The 18,959-nt window shown below is 37.9% G+C and overlaps 1 protein-coding gene across 1 annotated transcript in view; it reads left to right on the forward strand.

Moving 5' to 3' along the window:
• The window catches only part of tbcd (tubulin folding cofactor D), a 73,730-nt gene that overhangs the window by 34,824 nt on the left and 19,947 nt on the right, over positions 1-18,959 (forward strand). Inside the window, exons 17-28 of the mRNA XM_049475753.1 lie at positions 82-111; positions 1,134-1,219; positions 5,357-5,437; positions 5,525-5,598; positions 6,383-6,500; positions 9,860-9,920; positions 11,232-11,254; positions 11,362-11,393; positions 12,836-12,898; positions 14,540-14,592; positions 15,556-15,637; positions 17,092-17,210. Of these exons, the coding sequence (XP_049331710.1) occupies positions 82-111; positions 1,134-1,219; positions 5,357-5,437; positions 5,525-5,598; positions 6,383-6,500; positions 9,860-9,920; positions 11,232-11,254; positions 11,362-11,393; positions 12,836-12,898; positions 14,540-14,592; positions 15,556-15,637; positions 17,092-17,210 (822 nt within the window). The remainder of the gene's footprint in view (positions 1-81; positions 112-1,133; positions 1,220-5,356; positions 5,438-5,524; positions 5,599-6,382; positions 6,501-9,859; positions 9,921-11,231; positions 11,255-11,361; positions 11,394-12,835; positions 12,899-14,539; positions 14,593-15,555; positions 15,638-17,091; positions 17,211-18,959) is intronic.

Consider the following 18,959-nt stretch of genomic DNA (forward strand, 5'->3'; position numbering starts at 1 on the left):
CACTCAGTTCTGATACTGCATATCCACTATAATCTGTACAAACTGACTGAAGTAAAACGATCTTTTCTTTTTTTTTTGCAGGCTGCTTTCCAAGAAAACGTGGGGAGGCAGGTAAGAACAGAGACAGATTATCACTCTAGCGTGGGTACTTGGTTCACATTTAGTTTTAATTCTTGTTTTGTTGCTTTTTGTTTTATTTTTTTATTTTTTTTTTTTTACAGTGGTATGAAAAAGTTTGTGCAAATTTCATGATTTTTCTTCAGAAATTATTGGTTGTTCATATTAGCAATTTGAGTTAAATATATCATATAACAGGTGATATTTGAGAGATGAAATAAAGTTTATAGGATTTACAGAAATTGTGTAATAATTATTTAAACAAAATTAGGCAGGTGCAAAAATGTGTGCACCCTTGTTGTTTTATTGATTTGAATATATTTAGCACTAATTATTGGAACACATAATGTGTTAATAATCTCATTGACCCTTGACCTATAAACACAGATAAATCCAATCATGAGAGAGGGTTAAAGTGGCCATTTGCAAGCGCCCCATGTTAGTTTTATCTCCCCTCAAACATACAGTTATAAACTATTGTTTTAATTGACACCACTAATAATATGAACATATATATATATATATATATATATATATATATATATATACGTTCATTTTACTCAAACATATACCTTTAAATAGTTAAATCAGAAAAACTGATTCAGAAACTGAAGTGGTCTCTTAATTTTTTTCCAGAGCTGTATTTCTTAAGTGCAGTCAATATGCTTTAATTAAAATATCGATATGAACAGTAGAAAAAAAACATTAAAAGTATTATATCACAATATTTATATTAGTGGTGTTAATCGATTATAACATTTAATCAGATTAATCATAAAAAATATTCTGTAATTAATCGCACTTGTTCCAAAGCTGTATATTGGGAGGGATTTTGAGGTCCGGTACTAACTGTAACTCAGTTCTTAGCTACAGAGAAGTGTTGGAGTTGTCCTGCACTGCTGGGTTTCAGAGTTCAGAGATCACTCAGAGATAAAGAGCCGTGTGGTTCAGGCTCAGCAGCTCTGAAAGCCGGTGCTGGAGGTGACCCGGTATAACTCTGAGATTTCTGTCTGCAGGGCACATTCCCTCACGGCATAGACATCCTAACAGCCGCAGACTACTTCACCGTTGGGAACCTGAATAACTGCTACCTGACCATCAGGTGAGGAACACCTCCTCAAAACCAACACACTGAAAAACGAAGACCCTTCAGCGGTGCCATCAAAAGTTCCGTTAAAGGAGAACTCGGGTGTAAAGTGGACTTTTGGCGTAGTAAAACATGATAAAAAAGTTCTTACCTTTGATGAATAGCACACCTCCGTTCTCCCACAGCGTTCCGAAATCCAGAAATTTTAACAGTTTGTCCAAACACCCTTCAGACTGGGTGACACGGGGCATAATTTGCCCTGATAAATCGCTTTTTACACCGTTGTTTAGATTCAAAGTAGCTCCACACCTCCTTGCTAGAATCTGGAGAGCTCTGACATTTAAAAAGAGGCATTAATAACTTAAAAAGTGCACAAGAAGCTTATTAAAAAACACTGTTTACATCCCATAACGCGAGCTCCAGCTCCGAGCGCCACCATCACTGTACTGAAAATAACATAGACATATATATATATATATATATATATATATATATATATATATATATATATATATATATATATATATATATATATATATACATATATATATATATATACATATATATACATAGACATGCCAGGTGGCAGGCTATGTGGAGTCTATGTATATATATGTCTACGTCATTTTCAGTTCAGTAATAAGCTTCTTGTGCACTTTTTAGGTTATTAGTACCTCATTTTACCTGATTCTAGCAAGGAGGTGTGGAGCTACTTTGAACCTGGATAACGGTTGAAAAAGTGATTTATCGGGGCAAATTATGCCCCGTGTCACCCAGTCTGAAGGGTGTTTGGACAAACTGTTAAAATTTCTGGATCTCGGAACGCTGTGGGAAAACGGAGGTGTGCTATTCATCAAAGATAAGTACTTTATCATGTTTTACTCCACCAAAAGTCCATTTTACACCGGAGTTCTCCTTTAAGATCCATGTTTGTAATATGGATGTGTGAGTGTGAAGAACCTTTAAATTGTTTAAAAAAAATAATAATAGTAAAAGTTAGGGATGCATAGATACTAAGTTTTTCCAGGCAAGTATACGTACTGTACCAGTCAAAAGTTTGAAAACACCTTCTCAATCAGTGTTTTAATTTATTTCTTAATTTTTTTTTCCTTTTTTGAGTAAATCTTTTTAAATTGACATTGAAGATTGGGGAGCACAGTAAATTCAGTATATAAAGTAGCATTGTTCTGGTTCACAGAATAATAAACATTCACATACAGTTCACTAAGTAAATAAGTTAATTTTAAAGAGAGAAAAGAAAAAAAAAGAAAAGAAAAGAAAATAATAAAAATAAAATAAATCATTGAACAAAGTTTATATCTTTATTTAGGTGACAGAATCATTAAGTAGGGGGAAGAGAACAAAACAAAACAAAAACAAAAAACATATATAATTCCATCTCTAGTAAAAAAAATAAATAAATAAATAAATAAAACAAATTCAAATCACCAAGAACCAATTACTTTTGGTTCTTTATTGGAACCAAAAGTGATGCTTCTGTGGATTTACTTAAATAACATTTTTATTGTCCTCTATTAAAACACATTTTCATTACATTTGTGGTATCTTCATGGCACCATCCTAAAAGTCTAAATATTGATTCATACACTTTATTGCCAAAAGTATCCTGTGCTCACCTGTATTGTGATTGGTGATGTAAGGCATGGATTGACCATCACACTACCACCACCATGTTTTACGTTCAGACAAAGTGTGCATCCACATATGATCCACTCTCATTGGCAAGAACCAGTGAAACAGTGCTGGTTTACGATCCGATCCAATCAGCACGCTGGATTACAGTAATGCTGGCGTAGGTCTGAGTGGTGTTTCCGGTTTTGGTTGTGATCAGACAGCTGCGTTGTTGTTGTTTTTTTTTTAAGCTGCAGAGTGCTGTGACATTTACATGTCTGCGGTTTGAGAGGGATAACGATTAGGTGCTTTGCATACTGGCGGTCAGTGTTGAAATGCAGGTCTCTGCTCAGAAAGGGCCCACCCTCTGCTGCAATGCCACCAGGCAGGCCGTGGAGATGCTGTCTCTACTGAGGAGAGGAACAATGTGGAAAATGCTAGCCTCGGGGAGCAAAGAGCCACGCTCGCGGATTGCATCCTTTCTTTGTCTTGGAACAATCTGCGTCGTTGAGGCGTCGTTGTTGAAATCGCTCTTTACAGAGGGTCTGCATGTCTTTAAAACGACTTCCTTTGTCTAAAATGTCACCGTACAAATTATACAGTTCTAATATCCAACTTTATGTGGTTTTAGATTTAAGATACACTCAGGTTTTACCAGCAGGTTGGATGGTCGATTGGTACTGGATAGAATATTTCCCTGATTATCAAAGGTAGGCCATTTTCGTAGCAGTCACCAATGTTCATGTTAGTAGATTTATTATTAATATGAATGAGGTGGATTTCAGCCAATTACAGAGGACCAGTAATTGCTGTCCAGAGTCAAATCAAGGAATCAGAGTTTTAGAGGTGCTTAGCAGCCAACAAACCCAGCCGTACCCCCAAATAGCTTCTCATTAAATGACGTAGTCAATTTAGTCTCAGTGAACAAACAGCATCATGAAGACCAAGGAACTCACCAGAGAGGTCAAAGATAAAGTTGTGGAGATGAAGCTTAAAGCAGGGTTAGGTTATAAAAACATATCCCAAGCCTTGAGCATCCCAAGGAACACTGAAAGCCCTGGTCAGAGAAGCAGCCAAGAGGCCCATGGTCACTCTGGAGGAGCTGCAGAGATCCACAACTCATGTCTGTTCACAGGAAGTCAAGCACTGTACAAATCTGACCTTTTTGGAAGAGTCGCAGTAAAAAAAACATTGTTGAAAGAAAGGCATAAGAACTGACATGTACAGTTTTGACGCAAGCCAAGTAGGGGACACAGCAAACGTGAAAGAAGATGCGGTGTGTAGCGGAAAAGTAACACTGGTCATCACCCTGAACACCATATCACCCCATCCACTGTGAAACATGGTGGTGGCGGCATCATGCTGCGGGGATGCTTTTCCTTAGCAGTGAAAGAAAAGCTGGTCAGAGTTGATGGGAAGGAAGATGGATGGAGTTAAATACAGAGTAATCCTGGAAGAAAACCTGTTGGAGTCTGCAAAAGACTTAAGACTAAGAAGGAGATTCACCTTCCAGCAAGACAATGACCCTAAACATCCAGCCAGAGCTACAGTGGAATGGTTTGGATCAGATAATATTCGTGTGTTAGAATGACCCAGTCAAAATCCTAAAGACCTAAATCCTATTGAGCTTCTGTGGCAAGACAGAAAATAGCTGAGCTTGAGCTGTTTTATAAAGAAGAATGGGGCAAAAATCTCACTATCTAGATGTAAAAAGGTTATGGAGACATACCCCAAAAGACTTGCAGCTGTAAATGCAACAAATGATGGTTCTCCGAAGTATTGAAATGTATCATTTTTGTTCCACATCACAATTATGTGCTACTACAGGGGTTGGACAATGAAACTGAAACGCCTGTCTCATTTTAGTGTGGGAGGTTTCATCATGGCCTAAATTGGAGCAGCCTGGTGACCAATCTTCATTAATTGCACATTATTGCACCAGTAAGAGCATGAAGAGTGTGAAGGTTCAATTAGCAGGGTAAGAACACAGTTTTACTCAAAATATTGCAATGCACCCAACATTATGGGTGACATACCAGAGTTCAAAAGAGGACAAATTGTTGGTGCACGTCTTGCTGGAGCATCTGTGACCAAGACAGCAAGTCTTTGTGATGCATCAAGAGCCACGGTATCCAGGGTAATGTCAGCATACCACCAAGAAGGACGAACCACATCCAACAGGATTAACTGTGGACGCTGTAAGAGGAAGCTGTCTGAAAGGGATGTTCGGGAGCTAACCCGGATTGTATCCAAAAAACATAAAACCACGGCTGATCAAATCATGACAGAATTCAATGTGCACCTCAACTCTCCTGTTTCCACCAGAACTGTCCGTCACCACAATAAATTATCGTGGTCTAAAACCAGGTGTATTTGTGGTTGTAAGGTGACAAAATGTGGAAAAAGATTCAAAGGGTATACATAATTTTGCAAGCCACTGTATGGTACTGCTGATGTCATTATTGTTAAAATATTACTAGTAATATTCATTCCTCTCCTGTCTTTTCCTCCTGTCCTCAGTGTGTATATAGCAGGGTTCGAGGAGTACACCAAGCCAATGATCGACCACTTGGTGACAAGGAAGATCAATCACTGGGATGGGTGAGCAGAATATATCCTGTGTTTTCTTTTGCAGCTTCTATTGAAACTCAGTTAAAGTATCTAACTTTAGCTTTTCTATGTGTTCAGAGTGATCCGTGAGCTGGCCACTAAAGCACTGCACAACTTAACCCCTCAGGCCCCGGATTACATGACCAACACAGGTGAGAACACACATGCACAGGCTATGGGTGATGCAGAAGTATTTACTAAGAACTAAAACTATTATGAAAGCATTTGGTTAGGTTAATAACTAAGGCTGGGTATCAAGTTTTTATCAAAATATTGCAATGCACACAACTTTACGAGTGACATACCAGAGTTCAAAAGAGGACAAATTGTTGGTGCACGTCTTGCCGGCGCATCTGTGACCAAGACAGCAAGTCTTTGTGATGCATCAAGAGCCACGGTATCCAGGGTAATGTCAGCATACCACCAAGAAGGACCAACCACATCCAACAGGATTAACTGTGGATGCACAGAGGTGATGTTTGGACAATTTGAATGATCTGAGTTTTTGCGTGCGTCAGGGCGGAGTTGCGATTGTTTTTACCTCGCTGTGTGCGCTCTCCACGCTTGCTGCTTTGAATGCGCGTTTCATGCAAAGTTACGAAAACAGGTACCTTTTTTTTGGTACTCGATAGTACTGAGACATTTCGGTCAGTATGTGAAATCATTTGTTTGCGAAATCATTCAGCATGTGTTCCTGTTTAGCTTTAGTATAGTCTTCAATATTAAATTTAAAAAATTAAATTAAATTTAAATGTAAAAACAAAAAACATAAAAAGAAAAGAAAGAAAACACGTTGAATGAGAGGAGGTGTGTTCTTGACTGGTACTATATATCAGTGATTGAATATGTGTTTATTTGGACTTTTGAACTTTTGAATTATTGAACTTTTATTAGTATTAGTATCTACAACAACTGATGCATATAATTTTCTTTTAGTTCTTCCACAGCTTCTGCCGATGGCGTCAGGGATGGACCTGCATGGCCGTCATGGAGCTATACTGGCCTGTGCTGAGATCACTCACGCCCTCTATAAGCTGGGTGCTCAGAGTAACAGGTAACAGTACTTTTCTTTTTTATTTAGAAACAGTATAAACACTAAAATCTACCTGCTGGCTTTGCCTGTGCCAGTGGTAGACAGAGTCTGTGGTTGCTGTAAGTTTGTGATGTGGGAAACTGAAGTTCAGGAGAGGCGTGATTCAGAATAATGGGGGGGTTATTATGGGATGTGCGTTGCATCAGGTATCCCAGGTGCAGAATTTAACCACAGACTTCTGACAGTTGGATATTTGCAGATCTTGGAGAGTAGCAGCAGCTTTTACAGGATTACAGGGAGGATCTGCACAGTTTCATTTGGATCTGTTTCAGAAAGGGTGGTAAAGGATGCGTCAGTGAAACTGGTGTAAAACAATAAAATAAAAGGTGCTTTGTTTGTTCAGTGTCTGATGGAGAAGATTGATCTTAAGTTGGAGCATCTTTAAAAAAATACCTGTATTCAAATATATAGATTTTCAGGCTTATAATATATTTTAAAAGCCAACTGTTAAAAAAAATGGTTATTTTATTAGCCCAGCATTTTGCCCAATTGCTGTGTTACCATCCAGACCTCCTCTGCCTTTTCCATGAAAGCTTTAATGGCAAAAATGTTTTTAAGTTGATTAGGGTTTTTTTTTTTTTTTTTTTTTTTTTTTTTTAGATTTTAAGTTTTGTTTTTGTACACTGCTCAAAAAAATAAAGGGAACACTCAAATAACACATCCGGGCCCTCATACCATCCTCATGGAGTCGGTTTCTAACCGTTTGTGCAGACACATGCACATTTGTGGCCTGCTGGAGGTCATTTTGCAGGGCTCTGGCAGTGCTCCTCCTGTTCCTTCTTGCACAAAGGCGGAGGTAGCGGTCCTGCTGCTGGGTTGTTGCCCTCCTACGGCCTCCTCCACGTCTCCTGGTGTACTGGCCTGTCCCCTGGTAGCGCCTCCAGCCTCTGGACACTACGCTGACAGACACAGCAAACCTTCTTGCCACAGCTCGCATTGATGTGCCATCCTGGATGAGCTGCACTACCTGAGCCACTTGTGTGGGTTGTAGAGTCCGTCTCATGCTACCACGAGTGTGAAAGCACCACCAACATTCAAAACTGACCAAAACATCAGCCAGACAGCATAGGTTCTGAGAAGTGGTCTGTGGTCCCCACCTGCAGAACCACTCCTTTATTGAGTGTGTCTTGCTAATTGCCAATAATTTCCACCTGTTGTCTATTCCATTTGCACAACAGCAGGTGAAATTGATTGTCAATCAGTGTTGCTTCCTAAGTGGACAGTTTAATTTCACAGAAGTTTGATTTACTTGGAGTTATATTGTGTTATTTGAGTGTTCCCTTTATTTTTTTGAGCAGTGTATTTTAGTACAGTGTTAATTTTTTTTAAGGGTCCGTTTTTATTTTCTGCTTCAGAAAATTCAGGGACAGAACATGAATTTCTCCACATTAATCCTTGTTAGATAGTATAGAGTGTAGTATACACAGCACATTCATACTGAATTAAAAAAAAATACTCTACAATTCATACTGTCAGTCTGTGAAAGCGCAAAGTATACAGTCTGGCAATATAAACTGTGCTAATTGAATCCAGTATGAATCTACACAGTGTATATAGCTTTTACAGTATGGAAGAATAAACTGTGTGTTGATTTTAATTCAGTATGAATAAGATAAATACACTGTAGATTCATACTGAATTAAAATCAACACACAGTTTATACTTTCAGTCTGTAAAAGCTAAATACACTGTGTTGATTTTAATCCAGTATGAATCTACAGTGTATGTAGCTTTTACAGACTGGTAGAATAAACTGTGTAGATGCATACTGGATTAAAACCAGCATACAGTTTATAATTCCAGTCTGTAAAAGCTATATACACTGTAGATTCATACTGGATTAAAATCAACACAAAGTTAATACCGCCAAGCTGTATAAGCTTTATACATTGTAGATTCATACTGGATTAAAATCAACGCACAGTTTATACTGCCATACTGTATAAGATCAATACACTGTAGATTCATACTGGATTAAAAGCAACACACAGTTTATACTGCCATACTGTAAAAGCTATACACACCATGTTGATTTTAATCCAGTATGAATTTACAGTGTATAAAGCTTATACAGTCTGGCATTATAAACTGTGTGTTGATTGTAATCCAGTATGAATCTACAAAGTTTATACTTCTAGTCTTTAAAAGCTGTATACACTGTGGATTCATACTGGATTAAAATCAACACACAGTTTATACTGCCAGACTGTATAAAATATATACACTGTAAATACATACTGGATAAAAATCAACACACAGTTTATACTGCCAGACTGTATAAAATATATACACTGTAAATACATACTGGATTTAAATCAACACACAGTTTATACTGCCAGTCTGTACAAGCTATACACTCTGTAGATTCATACTGGAATAAAATCAGTCCATATTTATTACTGAAAGACTGTATATTTTACACTTCAGATTCATACTGGATTAAAATCAATGCACAGTATATTCTACCAACCTGTTAAAGCTATATACACTGTAGATTCATACTGGATTAAAATCAACACACAGTTTATTTTACCAGTCTGTAAAAGCTATAAACACCATGTTGATTTTAATCCAGTATGAATTTACAGTGTATAAAGCTTATACAGTCTGGCATTATAAACTGTGTGTTGATTGTAATCCAGTATGAATCTACAAAGTTTATACTTCTAGTCTTTAAAAGCTGTATACACTGTGGATTCATACTGGATTAAAATCAACACACAGTTTATTTTACCAGTCTGTAAAAGCTATATACACCGTGTTGATTTGAATCCAGTATGAATCTACAGTGTATATAGTTCATACAATCTGGCAGTATAAACTATTTGTGCATTTTAATCCAATATGAATCAACACAGTTTATACTTCCAGACTATATAAGCTTTATACACTGTAGATTCATACTGGATTAAAATAACCGTTTCACTCATCCTGTTTCAGTGTAAGATCAGACTCTGATTCTCACCACAAACCAACACCATCTGGAGCTCATCATCCTCCTATAGGCAGACAGAGGATGTTCCTCTTATAGTATTACAGCTTCTGTTTGTTTTTAGGGGTCCAATAGTTCATGAACCCTGATGTTTTGTTAGGATTTTCCTTCTTCTTCTTCTTCTTCTTTTTTTTTTTAACATATTAAATGATTTATGTAAATGTATATACATGTGGTGTTATAGACTATTTGACATTTACAGTTTACTAACAACAGCAGATAATAAATATAGACTTTACATCATTGTTTGGAAGAGACTTTCTAGGTTGTTGGTAAAATTTCAAATATCTCGTATTTAAATCTTGTGATCACATGACTTTGTTTTCAGGCCAGTCACAGACTTCCTGTCCTCAGACATCGTTCAGGGTCTCAAGAGCATTCACCAGAAGGTCAGCAAAAGTTTGGCTTTTGTCTTGTTTGTGTTTTACACCCCCATTCAAAACTGTGAAACCAGCATTTAGTGATTTAAAGCAGTGTATTTCATTATAGTAAACTTGCAGTAAATTGTGAAAATATGAGAATAAACAAGCTATGGATTATCCTTAAAATTTAGATAACAAGAAAAAATGTCTGTCTTTTGAAGCTATACAATTTCCAAGCAGAAAAGGATTCTGCAGAATTCTTAACACAGAATTATGTGTATTATTATATCAAGTCATGTCAGCTATATTTATCAGAATTAAAACATCAGAATTAAGACCCATAAACTGAAGTCATCCAGACTATGAAGAAACTTAAATGTATTAAACAAACCAAAATACTCTGTGAAGATGCCTTTAGGTGCTCTTATCTGGAGAGCTGTTAACTTGTGGTTTCTGTACAACAGAGGGAACCCTTGCTCTTCCTTTCCTGGGACAGTCCTGAGGAGAGCCAGTGCAACTGGCTTATTTTATTATTCGCATTATAAGGCGCACTATCAAAAATCATTTATCATCTATTTCCTGGTCTATTTTCATACATAAGATGCACTGGATTATGAAGCGCATTAAGCGACAATAGTAAGGAACAGGGGTGTCGCCATGTTTTCCTTGTAATTCAGCAGAGACCTGTAAAGCTATACCAAGGTAAGTTTAAAAAAAAATGTTCTTAAAAAGAAAAAAAAAACTGTTAATCTTGGTGAGTAAAGTGCTTCCGTTTATTTAAAGTAAGCTTACATTTCCAGATTTCCACTAGGGCTGGGTGCAGCAGCATTAGCATTAACAGCTAACTGATAGTGCTAGCCATGGTTAGCGGCTAATGCCAGACAGCGCTACACTGAGGAGCCTTGAGAGTTCCGGTAAGCCACGGCGATATTAGCTAGCGGTTCATGCCACGTAGCTTGTTTTAACATGGTAATCACACAGGCTACAGTCTGCCTCTGAACGGCAAAAGGGCTAGCGATTAGCACGGTTAGCGGTTAATGCTAATACTGCACCAGCTTGGTGCTTGAGAACTTTACTGAAACTCCTGTATAACTCTGTACTTCAGCGGAGTGGCTTTACTGCTCCTTAATACCTGATTGGTAAAGTTCATACATAAGGCACACTGTAGACTTCATTAAAAAAAAACTAAATAATTAATGAATAGTAATTTATCCCAGACCTTTAGTTAGTTTACATTATTGAACTGTTCTAAAAATGTGCATTAAATGCATTACATCATTCACTAAACTGACACCTCAAAAAACCTTACGCTTGTGTTAAATATCTCTTCCCTCACAGCTGTCTGACAAGAAGCAGTACAGGTGAGCGCCTCACTTCCTTTCTTCTCCTGCTGACACACAGGCACGAGACAGTGAACGGGATCTTCCTGATAGACAAATTAAACAGCGCTTTCCGTTTCTCCCTGCAGGGGTTTTGGAGGAGAACTGATGAGACCAGCAGGTAAGTTCATGAATCATCCTCAGCTTTCTGAAGCTTCTGTAGCTTCTCAGGGCTGTGGAGGATCTGCAGGAGGGCATCAGTGTCACGGAGCTGATGATGCACTAATCTGTCACCTGTCGCAGCGGCAGCAGCTGTTGCAGGAGATTTCTCGGAAAAGGCTTATTTTTATTTTGTTTTTACTCTTAGATCATAGCTGTGAATCAGTCAAGATCAAACTGTTAACTGCGGCTGATATCCTGAAGCTATTCTTATATGGCTTCTTTGCGTTTAGTTTTTTTCACTCTTAAGCCATTAGGGGCATTATGTTCGTAATCAATTGCGTGTCTTTGGTATCGTGAGGGCACAAAACTACACCTTGTGCAGCTCGAAATGCGAAAAAAGGCAGGTACTAATTCTCTTAATTAGTCATGGGTTTGTTTTGGGCGTAACATGAAATAAACCAATCAGTGTGCCAGTTGTCATTCCCTTTAAGAGCCAGGTGAGTTTTGACTTTGGCGCGTTCGTATCTTAACAGCGCAGCGCTTTTGCGCATCTTAGCGGAGGAAACTGACTTGTGCATTCAGCAGCTCATTTAAAGGAACAGCAATGTTATTTTATTCTTTATTCTGTTTATTGTTGATGTAAAAGCTGGATTTGTGTTTGTTTGTTTGTGTAATGAGTTATAGGTTTGAGCGGCTGACTGCTGACTGTTGTCAGGGTTTTAATCAGACAGTGGCGCGGACAGTGTATTTCCTTCCACCAAAATAGAAACACGCCAGATCTTTACCTGATCACACACCACACTTCCAGACCACCACGCCCATCAGCATAGATGTATTCCTAAACTCCAACGCTATTGTAATGGCGTGGGCGCAAGACATGGAAATTGACTTGCACAGGGTGTACGATTAGGGCTCTAGGTTAGATTAAAGTAAACATATGAACATATATTAAAGCCTACTAAATACGATTCATGAGTTTTGCCCTACCTTTGCAGCTATAACAGATTCAGCTCTTCTGGGAAGGCTTTTCACAAGGTTTAGGAGTGTGTTTATGGGAATTTTTGACCATTCTTCCAGAAGAGGTTTTGAGTGCAATTGGCCATGCTCCCTCCGGGTGGGTAGATGGCGCCATCTTCCCACATCACTCCCAAGGTAGTGTCTGACAGGTCACAGGTCTGGGCTTAGGCAATGGTGCACAGTCATGTTGAAAAATCCAGTCTCTGCCACTGTGTTTTAATATCACTGACAGTTGGCTGTGGAATATTTAGTAGTGAGTAGTGAAATTTAACGACTGGGCTTGTTGTACAGGTGCTGCGTCCTATCACAGTACCACAGTACTGGAGTTCACTGAGATCCTGAGAGCCTGAGACCCATTCTTTCACTAATGTTTATTAAATCAGTCTTTTCACAACACAGTGTATCATAAAAAAACTCATCACTGACTCATTCTTTCCTCTTCAGTCTGTGTCCTTATTGAAAAGCTGTCCCTGTCCAAGATGCCGTTTAAGGACGACCCTGTTATAAGTAAGTAGAAACACACTTGTACCGTATTTTTTGCATTATAAAGCACACTTTTCCAAAAAAATAGTCAGTGAACCTTATAGTCCAGTGCTCCTTATGTATGAATTTTACCAGTCAGGTATTCAGGAGCAGTAAAGCCACTCCACTAAAGTTCAGCAATATACAGGAGTTTTATTTTAGTTCTCTAGCACGAAGCAGTATTAGCATTAGCTGCTAACCGCGCTAAGTGCCAGCTCTGTCGCTACTCAGAGATGAGTATTATTGGCCTGCTGCTATCCCTGGCTAGCACTGCTGGAGCAGCATTAGCATTACTACCCTCGATTATAAGGCACTTTTAAGAGACACTACCAGGGATGCTACATCAAAGTGAGCAAGGGTGTCGCCATGTTTCCCTTCTAATAGGGAAGCTGGTAGAAGCGCCTAAGTAAGTAAAACTGTAATTAAAACTAAAAACTTTAAAAAAAGTAAAAACTTTCAAAGTCAAATGAGTGCTGTATGTTAATCTACACAGGTTTCTCTCCTTAAAAGCATTTAGTTGTGAGTAAAGCTCTTTCGTTTAATTTACAGTAAGCTTAAATTTCCAATATTTTGTCTAAGGGTGAGTTTTCAGTGAAGTTTCTCCAGCACTAAGTGAGCTGGGTGTAGCAGCATTAGCATTAGCTGCTAACTGCAGCGCTAGTGGGACGTAATTTGCCACCCGATAACGCTAGACTAAGATACCCTGAGTGTTCTGGTAACCCAGGGCGATATTAGCTAGCGGTTCATCCCACAAAGCTTGTTTTAACACGGCAAACATGCAAACTGCGACAGAGCTAGCGCTGCAGTTAGCGGCTAATGCTAATGCTGCTGTACCCAGCCTTAGAACTGGAGAAACTTCACTGAAAACTCACCCTTATAACACTGTACTTCAGATTGGCTTTACTGCGCCTTAAAACTTGACTGGTAAACAGTAGACCACTTTCTTTTAGTTTGTTGTTTCCTTTTTTACTGTATTTATATACAGCTCTGGATATAAAGAGACCCCTTAAAAATGATGAATTTCTTTGATTTTACTAAATTAAAAAGCTCTGGATTATAATCAAGAGGAAGATGGATGATCACAAGCCATCAAACCAAACCAAACTGAACTGCTTAAATTTTTGCACCAGGAGTAAAGGCATAAAGTTATCCAAAAGCAGTGTGTAAGACATGCAAGGTGGAGGAGAACATGATGGCAAGATGCATGAAAACTGTGATTAAAAACCAGGGTTATTGCACCAAATATTGATTTATGAACTCTCTGAAAGCTCTGTATCTTTTTGTTATTTCAGCCATTTCTCATTTTCTGCAAATAAATGCTCTATATGAAAATATTTTTATTTGGAATTTGGGAGACATGTTGTTTGTAGTTTATAGAATAAAACAACAATATTTATTTTTCTCAGACATATATCTATAAATAGCAAAATCAGAGAAACTGATTCAGAAACTTAAGTGGTCTCTTAATATTTTCCAGAACTGTATATATATATGTGCATTTTTTCTAATGTCATCTAAAGTTTTTACAGGTAAAATGATTGTAAATTATGTTCATATGTATCTAAAATTTCTGAAATGTACTGTATATTAATATAAGATGGATTAATGTAAATGTTTGTGTTGCAGGTGGCTGGCAGTCACTGATAGACGACAGTTTGAGTGCTAAGCAAGGCATCCAGGTACAGTGAGTTTACCTACAGCAAGCACCCAACACGGTGATACGAGGTGGAATAAGTACTGAAAAATTGTAATTAAGTAAAAGTACCTTTACTTTGCTAAAATTCTACTCAAATAAAAGTACCCATCTAACAATCTACTCGAGTAAAAGTAAAAAAGTAATCAATTTAAAATGTACTTTGAGTAAAAGTTACATAATTACTTTTAATTGTGTGATGTAAAAAAGTACAAATCATAAATTAAATCGGTTTTAATTAACTATTAATTCCACATAATAATTTGATATTTTCAGGCAGTATTTCTTCAGACCAGCCCATAAAACATTTTCAAGAACAAGTGGTATAGGTTTCTATGATCCATTTTTTTTTCTTTACTGTTATAAAGTTATGGTCATATATGTGACTATAAAGCATATTTTTTATAGTTTTACAGTTCATTATTATTTTTTTTTTTTTACTTTTTCTTAGCTATAACTGCTATTTACATGTTTTTTTTTTGTTTTTTTTTTGTTTTTTTTTTTTACAGTTAAGCAGATTGTTAAATGTTCCCAATAAAAACTTAAGGAATCATCATTAAAAACTGTAAATCATACAAAAAAATGTTGGTCGGCGCCATTTTTTTTTTTTTTATTATTCAGACAATTGTTTTTTTTTCCCCCAAGCATTTTATTTTTTACTCAGTACTTGGGAGTTTTCCAATGTAGCAAAGTAAATTACTTGTGTCAAAATGTACTTGAGTAAAAGTAAAATTACCTATTTTCTAAACTACTTAAAAAAGTACAAATTACTCCTAAAATCTACTCAATTACAGTAATGTGAGTAAATGTAATTCGTTAATTTCCACCTCTGGTGATACGTAATGATACTGTGTGTTGAGGGCCGTTTGGAATAGTTTAAAACTAATGTTGCTAATTTTATATCAAGTGATTAGACAAAGTATTTTTTTAATGTGTATTATTTGTACAGGAGGCAGCGGTTTCAGCTCTAACGGCACTGTGTCAGGAGTACTACCAGATTCAGCCAGGGGTGGCTGACGCACACATACAAGGTACCTAAACAAGCGAGAGGGCCCTAATGTTCTTTGTTTAGAAACAGTGTACAGGAGTCTAAAGATTTCCCATCATAAGCAGTTTTGGTTGGTAGAAGGTTGGCTGATGTGTTGGAGGAAAACGCCTCATCTCAACTGTGAAGCATGGTGGAGGGAGCATTGTGCTTTTGCTCTGCTTTACTCTAATTAGTGAGGGAACAGTGAATTCTAAGGTGTTTTACCATATTTTTCACACTGTTAGGTGCACCGAATTATAAGGTGCATTATGTGACACTAGTAAGGAACAGGGGAGTCGCCATGTTTTCCTTTTAATTCAGCAGGTCAAAGCTAAGCTAAGCTAAGTTAAATCATAAAACTGAATAATAATTACAAAAACATTTTTTTTCAAAGTCAAATGATCACTGGATCACTGGATGTTAATCTACACAGATCTCTCCCCGGAAAACTCTTCTTTTTATTTAAAGTAAATTTACAGTATTTACAGTAAGCTAAGATTTGCAGAATTCCAATAAGGCTAGCCACGGTTAGCGGCTAATGCTGCCCTCCAGCGCTACACTGAGGAACCCTGAGTGTTCGGGTAAGCCAGGGAGATATTAGCTAGCGGTTCATCAAACGTAGCTTGTTTTAACACGGTAAATATGAAGGCTACAGGCCCATAATACTTTCCTCTGAATGGCAAAAGTGCTAGGACTTAGCACAGTAAGTGGCTAATGCTAATGCTGCTAAACTGAAACTCCTGTAAAATGCTGTACTTCAGCAGAGTGGCTTTACTGCTCCTTAATAACTGACTGCTAAAATTCATACATAAGGAGCACTGGATTATAAAGCACACTGATGATTTTGAGGAAAATTAATTTTTGATTTTAAGTGCACCTTATAGTAGGGGTGGGCAATATTATATCGTATACAATATATCGTGACACAGAAATATCGTGATATTAAAAATCCATATCGTGATAATAGAGATGTTCTGTCTTAAAAGTAGTCTATTATTTACTGTGCAGCTTTAGGTTTATTTATTGTATAATTGTTTTAGTTTGCAGTTTATATGCATGCACTAAATATTCTGCAATATTATTTGCTGCATTATATTATTTTATGCTATATTATTTATTTTGCCACATTATGATTATGCTGTTATACTATTATACTATATTCCTGAAATTCATTAATTATTTTTCTGTTTTCCTATATCGCCAAGTATATCGTTATCGCAAAAATACCCTGAAATATCGTGATATTATTTTAGAGCCATATCGCCCACCCCTACCTTATAGTGAGTAAAATACAGTAAAGTACTTAAAGTGTACATGGACGTGTGGAATGGTACAATGTTTGGCTAATCTTATTTTATAATTTTATAACAGCATTTATTGCAGTAAACCTCAGTTCCAGACAGTACTTCTCTTGTAAATTACATTTTGTGTATGTGTGTGTGTGTGTGTGTGTTTTAGAGAAGTTAGTGAGTCAGTATCTGTCGGCACTGAAGAGTACAGAGATGTTGAGCTGCTGTGGCTGCGCTCTGGCTCTGGGATCTCTCCCACACTTCATGATCCACAACAAACTCCAGCAGGTAAGAGCACTAGTGCACGTACACGCAAACTCAGACCATTGATCGGTTGATCTGGACAGAGACTAAAGCCCTATCTGGACGGGATTCGTTTTGCAGGGGGTTCTGGTGTAATTTTCTCTTTTACTAGGGGGTCCTCTGTGATTTTATTCCCGTCCGGAACGACCGAGAAAATTACAGGTTGAATTATCTACTGTTTTTCGCTGAACTCTGTGGTCCTCCAGTAATTTTAGTCCTGTCCGGATGCACATCTCTGAGTTTCATCACTTCGTGTTAAATAAAATAGCTATTTGTCCACTTCCACGCACCGTAATCACACTCGAGCGAGTGGAAATGGAGGAGCTACTGAATGTGATATCATGTCATGTGACCGAGAAAGCAAAAAAAAAAAAAAAAATCACTGGTCCTCCTGTTTTTTTAATTGCAGTCCAGACACAAGAGTAGATGTGTAAAATATTTTTCACAGATGTCCCCCTGAGAAACTAATCCTGTCCAAATAGAGCTTAAGGGCCTCTTTTTATTGATCTATAGGCAAGCCGTCAATCATGTACCTTGCAGCTGGATTTACAACGTATTTAAGGCATGTCTGTATGTCTTTGGTATCTTGAATGCGCCTCCCTTGGTTTGGTTTAAAACACGCAAAAGGCTTGTACTAATTCTCTTAATTAATCATGGGTGTGGTTAATTTTGGGTGTAACGTGAAATAAACCAATCAGTGTGCCAGTTGTCATTCTCTTTAAGAACCGGATGAGCTCTGACTTTGGCACGTTGGTATCTTAACAGTGCAGTGTTTTAGCGTGTCTCAGCATAGGAAGCTGACTTGCACATTCACACTGTGTAGGTGCGCCAGCATGTAACCCTGGAGCACGCCAAACCAACATTTACATAAACAATAAATAGAATACAAAATAAAATGTCATTGCTGCTCCTGTAAATTACCTCCAGCATGAACGCAGATGAGTATCCTCTGCTGAGATGTGCAAAAGTGTCGCCACTGCCCACCTATGTGGCTAAGATACAGTAGATATGAACGTCTGACAATTGACTTTTGTCAGTCAGTGGCGCACCTGCTTTTTCCGTCGCCAAAATAGCAATAAACCATAAATTTTGCTCCTCACTTCCAGACCAACACACTCATCAGTGTAGATATATTCCTGAACTCTGACGCTGATGATTTTAACAGTGTGGGCTCAAGGCATAAAAATAGACTGTTGACTGGGTATAAGATAGCAATGAGCATCACGACACACCTTGTGCAGTATCCAAGATAGATTCCCATGTCTTTGGGGTTTAAACCAAATTTTGGTCATTTGTTCCAGACCTTTGTTATTATTATAATTTTTTTATGTAATTTATTCTAATTTTGCTATGACGATAATCCCACTCACACATTTTAGCTGTACTCCCCCTATCACTAGCGATGCCTCAAAACCAGGAACATGTGAAGTCAATCACCACCTCCAACTTTTTTAACTGCTTCTGATGGAGCATTGCTGAGTAGCATCACAGCGCTCTCGGAGGAAAGCGCAGAGACTCGGTTCCGATACATCAGCTCACAGACGCAGCCTTGTGCTGATCGACATCACCCTTTGGAGTGATGAGGAGAGACAGCACCATCTACTGTACCACCCAGAGAGAGCAAGGCCAATTGTGCTCTCTCAGGGCTCCGGCAGCCGATAGCAAGCTGCACGACTGGGATTCGAACCAGTGATTTCCCCCTGGTCCAGACCTTTCTAAAATAATTTTCTGGGG

The sequence above is a fragment of the Astyanax mexicanus genome, chromosome 3, assembly GCF_023375975.1.
Source record: "Astyanax mexicanus isolate ESR-SI-001 chromosome 3, AstMex3_surface, whole genome shotgun sequence".
NCBI lineage: Eukaryota > Metazoa > Chordata > Actinopteri > Characiformes > Acestrorhamphidae > Astyanax > Astyanax mexicanus.